General features: G+C 36.8%; 1 protein-coding gene across 2 annotated transcripts in view; it reads right to left on the bottom strand.

Annotated features, from left to right (window-relative positions):
- Positions 1–12,308, bottom strand: part of il1rapl2 (interleukin 1 receptor accessory protein-like 2) — a 382,065-nt gene that overhangs the window by 24,038 nt on the left and 345,719 nt on the right. For both annotated transcript variants that reach the window (XM_067456899.1, XM_067456900.1), the window contains one exon: positions 1,205–1,334. In XM_067456899.1, coding sequence (XP_067313000.1) covers positions 1,205–1,334 — 130 coding nt within the window. The remainder of the gene's footprint in view (positions 1–1,204; positions 1,335–12,308) is intronic.

Raw genomic sequence — 12,308 nt, 5'->3', positions numbered from 1 at the left:
GATAAACGGTTGTCTTTCAAACTCCCTCTGCACGCGATAGGATAGCGCTACAACCAACCAGAGCAACGGAGGTGAAGCAGAGCTAGTTGACATAATAAACTTTCACTGTATCCGGTCGGCTAAACTCCGAACACATCTTCCCTTCAGTGCCGTTCTTTGTTCTTCTCTCAGAGAAAAGCTCAACTCCAAGTCTTCCAGAGTCGCGGTCAAAGCTGATTTGAAAGACCGCCATTCGCCAGTTATTGTGTTTACTAGAAGCACGCAAACGCAACTCGGCCGTCGTCATTATGTTAAGCCCCGCCCACCGACTCTATACACGATGTGATTGGCCCGACCAGAGTTTGGCGTTTACAGCTCAGAAGGGTATTGAGAGTTGCTAGACGACACTCGCGGCCAGATTAGATTTTCTGCCGCTAGGGGGCGTCTAGATTTCTAGGCTATAAACATGCATCATTGTTTTCAAATGCCTCCATTTTACAATGTGAAAACACTGTCTCAGCGTGGACGAAAGGGCAAAACGGAGAGGAAAATGTATTTTTTAAACCAAAACGTATAAGTGTGGACAAGGCCGGAAAATCAGTCAGAAACTTCTGGATGGTTGTGAAGTGAACTTCATCCCTCATCGAGTGCTTTGGCAGCTCTGACACCATAACAAGAAAAAATCTCTTCGATCAGCAGAACAGCTCTTCTCTCAAGTGTGATCCCACATGCATCAAAATAAATATATACAGAATAGTATATTGTGTTAATAATTTTTATTTTTATGTAATTATAATTGAACAATACATAAGAAATTGGCTCTTTTCATATATTAAAAAATATATGTGACAATATAGTTCCTTATATGTTTAGGCATACTTGACCAGAAAATATTCAAATTAAATTAAATTGTAAAAGTTGTGTTACTGTTTTCACTGTGGGTGGAGTTTTTCCCCAAACAAGTATATTGAACTTGCTTTGTTTTCTTTTTAATATCCTATTATTTTCAGAGCACATCTTTTTGCACACTTGTCCACTAGAGGTCTCTGCGCCCTCAGTAATCCTCATGGATGCTGTCACACCTGTTTTCCTGGAGGTTGTTAGTGTGCTGTTATATAATCTGCTCTTCAGTTTCAGCTCCTCGAAATCATGCATGCTCCATGTATTTATAGTATATTGTTCCTAATTCAAGTAGTAACAAATGATAAGCTCAAAAAAACAGTACCTGACTTCACTCTCTCTTATGTGTCCTTCCAACTCCTCTACAAACTTGTCCCCTTTCATCCAGTAGATGATGGGCCTGGAATCACCGCTGTAACCGAAAAAAGCCCTGCAGTCCAAGATGAGACGCATGCCTGTCAAAAAGAAAAACAAAAGGACAAGAAATTAATCAGCATTAAATAGATCAAATCTGTTCCCCCAGCACTTTTGCATTTAAAAGACGTCTAATAGCTGTCCAAACACGCTGACGTCTAAACTAAAACATGGCAAAACTTGAGCTGTCAGTGAAGATGGATGTCTAACAACAGCCCAAGAATAGACGAGTCATCTATGCATAGAAAATGTCAAAGAAATTAAACACCTTGTAATCACTGTTGACTTGCATGATGGAATATATATCTTGCAGGTTATTTTGCCAAAATGTATTTTAGCTATAAGTAGGTTACTCATAGCCAGACTATATAAAGTCTATATTTAACTGAGACACACTCTAAATAATGCTGGGTTAAAAACAACCCAAGTTGGGTTGAAAATGGACAAACCCAGAAATTGGGTTGTTTGAACCTAGTGAATGGACCCATTAAAACAACCCAATTTCTGGGGTTTGTCCATTTTCAACCCAACTTGGGTTGCATTTAACCCAGCATTTTCTAGAGTGCAGTGAAATGATGGCTTGGGCCTGCATAATTTTTTTTCTTATCACAAAAAAATAATAAAGCTAAAGCTAGGAGATTCAGGTGCAGACCAAAAGTCACGTATAACAGAAAATGAACACTTAAAACTGGCGTTTCAAGTGAAGGATATCAGAGAGAAATGCTGCAAATGAATAAAAATGTCCATTTGAAAGAACTAATGCATTGCTGCAGTCAAATCATACTAAGACCCTTTAAAAGCAGTCGAAGGTCAAAGTAAGAAACTCTCACAGATTCATATTCTCACCCACATAGAAAAGAAACTTTTACTGGGTGAAAGTAAATGTGCCCACACCATCCTGGCATCATGAAAGATGCCTGACATTATCGTCTTCAGACAAACACCGTACATCACCTTCAATTGGAATTTGATATGTAAAAAATGTATATACATACAGCATTCATTTTAATGTAAATGTAATGCAACCTTTGAGTCTACAATCCCCTTGCCTTAAACTTTAAACTTTACACATCCTAATCATGTTCCCACCAGACACCTAAAGAGCAATGACCTATTTCCCACAAAAAGATGCTTGGCGCTGTTTCATTACACTGACCTCCTCTTTCTACACCTCCGGTTTCCGCGCGTCTGCCCACTGACAGTGCGGACGCTTCCACCCACGTCCACTTCTGTGTTGTGCTGGCATGAAATTTGCTCTTAGATTTAGTGCTCTTACGACAATTGAGTAAGATGTGGTGCACAATCCCGCACCTAACGCGGGTTTAAAGATACAACCTATTATCTGTCCGAAATGCTTTTTAATGTGGTCTTTAAAGCGCATAGATCTTCAGGCGAAATGCTCTGAATCCTTCAAATGATTCATCTTAACATACAGTTCATTAGATCAATTGTGTGGAAATGCCTTTCTTTTAATTACCCGAACACTGACTGAATAGAGAACTATTGTTTTCATGTTGGTAAGACTCACTGCCATTAGCTACCTGCTGAATAATACTGCTTTATTTAATGCACTGATCTACTATTCTCACATATGCTGATTATATGCAAATAATGTCTAAAAACCCTCCAGGGCTTTCAACAGCATTAACAGCACAGGCAGTGAAGAGCTTCCTCTGCCTGTAATTACAGCTTTTAGGAGATAGAAAATGGTAGGAGATGCAAATGAATGAGGCTGTGGCCAGCCACGATGTTTTAATGGCGAATACTTATCCAGCTTGCTCCAGTAATCATATCCAGTGTTTCTGAGGATCATTGTGTGTATGTTACTAGGCTGAGCAACATCACATTCAACACAAATTGCAGATGGTTTCTCATACATAATAAAATACTTGTTCCACGAAGATCGGGGTCAACCTTGCATACAATCTAAACATGAGCTATAGCACACTTTGTGGTTTTTACATTCATTTTAGTCTGAATAGTCTGTAAGTCTCACGATCATCATTGGGTGTTCAGAATGATCACATTCTGTGGACTGAAGGAAAAGCTTTTTAAGATGATTGAACCTAAAATAAAACAACTAAACATGGAATAGCTCAGCTCAAAATTTAATTATGTTCTGAGCATGTGTTTATAGGTATGTTAATGTTAAACCATATTATATTTATGGTTTATTGTTTTGCTAAGAGTGAAATATAACTCTGCCTGTTATAATTAGTTATACATTGCACACAACTTGGATACAACCAGGGCCTAAAACTAACTTTTTGCCACACCTGGCTGCGAATTTACCAGCGGTTTATTTACCAGCCATAAATTATTGTTACCTGCCATAAAGCATATATTCATCCTTATTAAACTTACAAAAGTTATTCAGTCAAGAGCAATGAGTGATTATTATTATTTGTATTTTGTTCATTAAAAACACACTTGGCTGCAGGGCTGCTGTCACTTTAAGAGCTGATGCACGGATCCAATAGACGCGTTTTCGTTCTCAACTCTTTACGTTCAAGACATTACTGACTATAATGGGCCTTTTGACATCCTTTTCTTTAAATATGTCTGTTCAAGTGCAAGAAGACATGAAAGATACCTCAATTCGGAAAGCGTGCATTTCTATGAGTATCCTTTTGCATCTTGCACTTGAATTTAAATTGGCAAGGCTTAAAGGGTTCATGAACTTCATTGTTTTATAATTTATATCTAATATAATATATCATTTTATTATTTCCTGGGGTGCACTTATAATGTTAGTATGATTTTTACATCAAAAAATGTCATAATTCAGAAATAAAAGGCATTTTTCCTCCTCTGATTTAAGCCTCTGATTTGACTTCAGTGCAAACGTGTAACTCTCTCGAAAACTTTTAGCACGTTTTTACTATTACAGCTCTCAAGGTTAACTAATGGTGAAAAGTGTTGATTATAGCATCATATTTAGATCTATGTTATTATATTCAGATCATGGCAAGAAAGGTTGCAGTGATGATCATTGTAGCCGATCACAGACATGTTGAGCTCATGAATGCTGTGATCTCATCAATGTGACTCGATTTCTGCTCACTAAAGAAATGCTTTCATTATAACTAACAGTGCAAACACAATGTAAATAAGAGATTTTGTGATTATAACAGGAGTTTTGGCGTGAGTCCAGAACTCAGGCACTGATAAACTTGCGCTGTTTGATTGACAGCTCCAGCGATTGTAAATGGAGCATCCTTTGATCGCTTTCTATATCTAATTTAATCACAGTTTAAATAACAGATTATTTTCTTCCTACTAAGAGAAACAATGTGAAGTTAACCGTTTAGTCACTGGTTTGATTTACTGACACATAGACAAAGAACATCTGACTGTACATGAATCATTACATATCAGAAATCACTGATCACAGATCAGCCATTGAAATTAACATGCTTATTTACATGTCGTGGCGTTACTGTCAAATCCATATCATAAAAAGTCTGCAAAGCCTGCACTGAAAATGATAATTTACCAAAGAATCCACAGTGAAATCTACTGAATACAAAAAAATAATGCTCAACTAAGACAGTCACATTGTTGAGAATAAATTAAAAAAGCACATTTCTTTATTATGATGCCTTGGAATGTTATTTTTAGTCCATCCTGTATCGCTCTTCTCTCCTCGTCATCTCACTAACACACCAGTAGGCGGGGCTAAAGCTGCAATTATGAGGTAGGCGTCGATTTGTAGGCACTTTCCACAATGAGTCGTTCTCTGGGCTTGCTTACAATAAAAGTTATTTTTGCGAAAGAGCAAATGCATGCCCATAAACACTGCTCTCAAGGTGCAGATCCAGTCATCCGTGCAACACTTCTGTCGCGCTGCGCTCCACTTTATTCCTGTGGGTGATGTCAAGCGTCTTTAACGCGCCCGCATAGCATTACGGGAAGGCTGCGCTGCATTTGAACCGATTTGAACGCACAAATGACGGGAAGCGTCACAACATCACGCTTCAGTAAAAAGTGGATCTCCACGGTCACTGCTGTCACAGGACTTCACGAAATCAACAGTTACCAAAGAAGTGTGATGGAGCGGTCCCAACGATAAAGGTTCACGGTCCTGCTTTGGAAGCAGCGGTGAGTAAAACTGCTTCAAATGTCTGTGTTGTTGGCTATCATCGCGTAAGTAAACATCAGTAAACAACACGATCATGTATAACGTTAGTTAATTTATCAATGGAGCATGCAATCTATGGTGTGTGTTTAAATACATTTGTTTAGCTGACCACTATAGGTGTCAGTTTGATTATTGCAAAAACACCCAAACAAAAACCTAGCGTTCTCACAAAGCGTGCTTCGTCATTCAAATGCACTACTCCATTTTTTTTTTTATACAATAGTCTGACGTGCAAAACTGTTTTGTTTGCTAAGGTTTAGTCGCATACAATAGTGCATAAACCAAATCATGTCCTCATAAACCGCGAATTAACCCACACAAATGTTGACAGGCCACTAAATACAGTCCATACCACAGAGGACGTCCTGCTGTTGCTGTTTCTCCTGTTCAATTTATTTCATACTCCGGATCTGATTCTGGATGATATATGTATCAGTTGAATCTGATTGATAGCCATGGTTTATTAGGGTAATGTTTTCTTCTCCACGCTTGAGGATGTCACAGCTTTCAAACGCTCTCATGCAACAGCTGCACACGCTCGTGATTCTTTAGCTCCGCCCACACGATACGCCTATAAAACTAAAGACTTTTCGGAGATATGAAGGATGCAATACTACTCTATAGGTACTAAAGATTGACATGAGATTGACTGAAACTGAGTGTTTCACCCCCCCTTTAACCTGAAAATTGAATTCTCAGTTTATTAAACTTATGTGACTGCAGCACTGGCCCATCATTTGTACTGAGTGTCATTCACTTTTGTCCACGTATTGCATTGTAAGAATTCATAAAAATGTTACTGGCCAACTGATGATTGACGATTGACGATTGTTTCATATACACGCCAACACAGTTTTTTTTACTCGGATTTGGCGCTTGGCATGTGTTCATTTTGCACCCTGCATACAACAGTAGATAGAGACAACACCTTAGCAGAACAACCAGAACAACCTAGCAACCACATAGTGACACAAACAGGCCTCAGCACACCTCAGCAATTTTCTGACAAGTATTGTGGCATTAAGCATGGACGGACGGCAAACTCACACTGTCCACAGAAAAGTTTTGGTTTTTTTGGCGTAGAAGTTGCACAATTCACCTTCAGATAAGCAAAAGTTTTGTGTGCTCTCTCTTGTTCCAGGGAGTCAGTGCTGTCCACCTGCGCTGAGCACAGGTGATGTTGAGCTCTGGACGGCTGCTGTCACACACTGAACAGACTGACTGCGGGCTGACCCGTGACCCGTGAGGTGAGCATCACTGTCACATCTGTGAGTGTGAGCAGGTGGCAGCAGTGTGAGAGCGTGTCACTGACCGCAGCGCAAGACAACTCATTCTTTAAAGAACAAGGCTGTGTGTGCGGCATACTTTCAGTGTATGTTATCTAATGTACAATCTGACAAACATTTCTCACATTACCTTATGAAATGTGATGAGTTAAATGGTTTTATTTCGCAATTACTGTATGAGTAAAAATGTCTTGACATTTTGACAGTCTGATCAAATAATGCATAGTCCCATTGTGTGATATTTTAGCAAATGTAGTCATTGATCCAGGAACTGTACACTGTAAAAAATGTTGTTGGTTTAATTTAAAAAAAGTAAGTAACCTGGTTGCCTTAAAATTTTGAGTTTATTAAAATTAAGATTTTGAGTTGATATAATGAAGGATATTGATTTAATAAAAAGAAACTCAAAATATTATTGTATCTGAACCACATAGAAAATCTGATAAATCATGAAAATAGTAGCCTGGATGCCAGCCGAACTTAGCCCCGCCCACAACATTTTTAGGTCGAGCAGTTCGGTCTGGGCTCGATCCATAGAGGAGTAATTATCTCCAAACAGAAACTGTTGACCAATAAAATCATCAGGGCGGGCTTTAGGCGATGATGGACAGATGATAAACAGTAACGTTATCATCACGTCATCAAAGGGGCTTGGGTTATATTTGTTCAAATCCTAAACAGAGAGCTTGTTTGTATATGCATTCACCTTCACAATTTCTCTCAAAAATTATGATCATGTTGGGTAAGTGCTCTGTGTATCATTAAATTATTTTATTTTTTTACAACACTGGCAAAGATCGTTTATTCCAGCGCGTGCAGACAGGGTTGCCAAGTTATTACAACAAAACCTGCCAACTACTAGCCCTAAACAATAGCTTCTATGGTGGTTCTCTTGGGGGGGAAAACGTGAGTTATTTTGGTAAGGTTGCTTGTAAAATTCGCACTTATCGGTCTATATATCACATAATAGTCGCTTCAACCCACAGACATAGAAAACAACCGCGGAAAAACCGCGGACTTGGCAACACAGTGCAGTTGAGCTCTGTTGACATTTGACACCTAATGTAATGCGTCGCTTCGTTGCTCTGATTGGTTGGAGGTCTATCCAATTGAGGTCTTTCCTGGTTCAGTTTAAACACGCCCCATAATCACAGCCCAATGGAGCAGTTTCAGACTCATATTCTGACTAGAATTGAGTATGACCACGTCAGGCTATGAAAATAGTACAATTTGGCTTGTTTGACTGCGTCATCATCTAAAAAACACACAATCACCCAATATGCTTAAATCTTTTTGGTAATGCTTAAATATGGTAAAATCTTTTTAATAATATTTGAATAAAGGTTGTTGATTCTAAAAAAATGTTCATTGAATTAACTCAATTTTATTTTTTATTTCAATAAACTGAAATTTTTTACCAGAAAACAGAAGTTTGGGAGTCTCTTGAAATACATTAGATTTTTCCCCAAATACAATTTTTTTCAGTTTTTTTGGGGGGGATTCTGTAAAACAAATGTTGAACTCCATTTTAATGTTTCAATTAAATTTTAATAATCAAAAAGCAAGTCTAATGAATTGAAATCATTTTAATGAAATCACAATTTATTAAAAGTTTTTAAAAAATTACACGTTTGGGGCCTTACACTGTAAAAAAAAAGTCAGGTCTCCAATTGAAAATTTTCAGATCAAATTTTTTCAGTTGGCCGAATTTTATGTCTTATTTATCTTTTCTCAAATGTTCTCTTTTAGGTTTTCTGGATTATATTTGAATGGTTTAAGTAAATAGAAATATTTAATCGAATTAAAATTATAATAAAAAAGTGTGTTTTTCTATGGTACAACTCTACACAAACCATCAAATGATTAGCCATATACATGTCAAAATACATACGGATATAACAAATGTAAAACTATCTGGTGCCTTCTGCTTGTTCAGTGTTCAGTGGAGTTTGCACAGTTATTGCACGATTGATAAACTTTCCATTTATTGAACTGAGCTGAGCTGAGAGACACTATTGGCTGCTTTACAGCAGAAGTTGAGTTTGTTACTGTTGTGAAGCTGCGGTGAAACAATCTGTATAAAGCGCTATAGAAATAGAGGTGACTTAACTTTACTTGTATGAATATCCAGTATATGTTTGCAAAATAGTCAAGTCACATTTATTTATATAGCGCTTTTACAATGCCAATTGTTTCAAAGCAGCAAAATAATCCAACAGGATTGGATTCGGCTGTACAGATGCTCTGGAGAAAACGGCGATGTCATCCACTAAATCCACAGAAATGCAAGGGTGAAAATGTATTTGTTTTTCAAAAGAGTGAGATTTTATTAATAAGTGAGCAGATTATGTGCAGGTGTTTTTACACATGATCATTGGGTGTAGGTAATCAGTACATGATTGTGGCATTTGAATGGCAGTGTTTTCCAAATGAAACACAAGAGCTGTTAGTTTGAGTGACGTGTCTAATATAGAGAACTGTGTTTAACGTTTTACAACTGCGAAATGAGTGTAAAGCAGAGAATGTGCTTACAGTTTTGCAGACTTGGGTCCGTATTTTAACGATCGGAGCACATGGTCTGAAGTGTGTGTGGCACAGGTGCTCTGAGGGTCTGTCTGAATCCACTTTTGCTAGTTTTTCAATGGAAAAAACACATGGCCAGGCGTATGGTCCAAAAGGGTTGTATCTGGTCTCTAAATGAGTTATGGGTGTGTTTTGGGCGTAATGTGCAATAAACCAATCAGAGTCTCATCTCCCATTCCCTTTAAAAGCCAGTTGTGCTTCCACCATGCCGGATTCACTATATGGCGGGATTTGCGAGCAGAAAGACTGAACACTTCTCCAGAGAGGAATCCTTTTCGTTTCAATATTTGGCATGTTTGTGTGCTGCTGCTCAACCCTGTGTGTGTAATAAGCAGAGTTTAATAAGCATGTTGTGCCTATAGGTGCATATTACTAACATGCCATTATAAATACTGCACTATTGACTTTAGAGCAGGGTTTTATAGGTTAATTGTTTCAGTTCCTCAGAATAGCAACACGCCAACAATGCACCTTTTTTAAGACCAGCCGTGAGTGAACAGATGGCTCCAGTGCATTTTTACACTGGATGTAAAAATGATAACTGTGTCAAGCTGAAACTAGCAAAAAACACTCAGGTGTGTGTATGATAGGGTCTTGGTCTGAAGATTAGGTATAAGAGTGAATGTTTTCAGTGAGTGGACCTCAAGTACCACTGTAAGTGTGTAAGCAGTAAAACAACAACAACAACAACAACAACAACAACAACAACAACAACAACAACAACAACAACAACAACAACAACAACAAATGTATTATAAATGCTGAAAAACATTTTTGCTGCTTAATGTTTTTGTAGAAACTGTGATATGCTACCATTGAAAAAACAAAAACAAACATTTTATTCAGCAATAATGCATTGAATTGAATAAAAGTTACAGTAAAGACATTTAAAATGTAAAAATGTTCCACTTCAAAATAAATGCTGAAAAAACCCCATCATCGTTTCCACAAAAATATTACACTGCATCCTTGATAATATTAAGATTAGTTAATAATTTAGCACCAATAACAATTGATTATATAACTGAGCAGCAAATCCTCATATCAGAATGATTTCTGAAGGATCGCGTGACACTGAAAACTGGAGTAATGATGCTAAAAAAATCTGCTTTGATCACAGGAATACATTACATGTTAAAATATATTCAAAATAGAAAACAGTTATTTTAAATTATAAAATAATTTCAGCCTTGGTGAATACGAGACTTTCAGAAACATAACATTTTTCCTTTTTACGTAATTCATAGTATGCTTTTCTGAACACGGCACACGTCATCTTTCATGCTCTGGGTGTATAAAGCAGATGTTGGCTTACTTCTGAAAATGCCGATAGGACAGGAAATATTAAAAAAACATTTCACTGTGAAACAGACACTTCTGACTGATGCTTTAATTGCAACAATACCAGCAAATGGACTTCTTGTGGAGTGCCTGCAGATCTCCAGGGCTAAAAGGAGTCATACAGTTCATTTATTGAGAGATACTTGACATTTCGAGGACTCAGAAAGTCCATTTCCTGTGCTGTCTCCATGTCAATGCGTGGAGTAATGTGTTATAATTTAGTGGGAGCCGACAGATTAAACATGTGAAATCTCCAGCTATTTTGCTTCTGACAACAGCCCGAGGTTGGACGAGGAGCCTTACAAATGCATCCAGACAGGAGTAAATACTTTGAAAAGAAAGAGGAGGCGTTTGGAACAAAGAAATGTCTCTTATACAGGCACTGGGCTGATTGTGTCAGACATTAACAGTTAAAATGCTGCACAACCACAGTGCCTAAATGAAAGTTACAGTTAGCTTTCATTGCATTGTATTGTGCTGCGGTGGAAGCTTTAGTTACTCTATGATCACAAAATAGATCCCAGATTAGAGGATGATTTCCGGGCGTGCGATTTTAGTCATTTCCCTTTGGCAGCTAGACAGTTTATCTGTTTCTGAAATATCCCCTTCATGAGGGAGTATGATGGATACACCGTACAGGCCAGGCCATCTGACACCACAATGAGACTCGGTAGGAAGAATGTATTAGTGATCTTTAGAGAAATTGAATTATAAAAGCAAAAATTAAATTCTATGCTTTATAAGCATAAAAAAAAGCCCAAACAAATATTGGGGAAAATAGTGTGTCTGAACTATATATATATATCAGGGCCGACTTTAACGCGTTAATTTAAGATGAATTAATTACGGGACTTTAACTCGTTAATTAATTATGCAAAAAAAAAAAAAAAAAAAAAAAAAAGTTTCGACGGACCGATTATACTGGAACACCAACTAGTGCTCTTGAGTCACGACAACATGACAAAGCGAAAGGATGGAAGCGTCGTCAAGAGCATGGTTGTGTGCAAGCTATACAACAAGAAATTTGCGTATCACCGCAGCACATCGAGCCTCAAATATCACAAATACACTATTGCTAAACTTATGGCAAACATTGCACTGGTGCTGGACTGAAATAAATAAACAATATTTTGTTGATTAAGCTTATGTATTCAGTCATTATTCAATAGTTTATTAAAAGTACATAAATTACTTCTCATTGTTCTCAGTCAAATATTTATATGTAATTAAAATGCGATTAATTTCGATTAATAAATTGCAAAGCCTCTAATTAATTAGATTAGTTTTTTTAATCGAGTCCCGGCCCTAATATATATATATATATATATATATATATATATATATATATATATATATATATATATATATATATATATATATATTTATTTATTTATATATATATATATATATATATTTATATATATATATATATATATATATATATATATATATATATATATATATATATATATATATATATATATATATATATATATATATATATATTTAAATATATATATATATTTAGTACACCATTGAATATATATATATATGGGTGATTCTATAATTGTGGGTAGGTACTGTCAGAAAAAAGGTATATTGCTGTCACTGGGGCGGTATTAAAATGAAAAGGTACTAATATATACCTTTAAGGTACTAATTTG

Source organism: Pseudorasbora parva, chromosome 11 (genome assembly GCF_024679245.1).
Source record: "Pseudorasbora parva isolate DD20220531a chromosome 11, ASM2467924v1, whole genome shotgun sequence".
NCBI classification, from domain to species: domain Eukaryota; kingdom Metazoa; phylum Chordata; class Actinopteri; order Cypriniformes; family Gobionidae; genus Pseudorasbora; species Pseudorasbora parva.
Note: the sequence above shows the minus strand (reverse complement) of the source record. Positions and strands in the feature narration are given on the sequence as shown.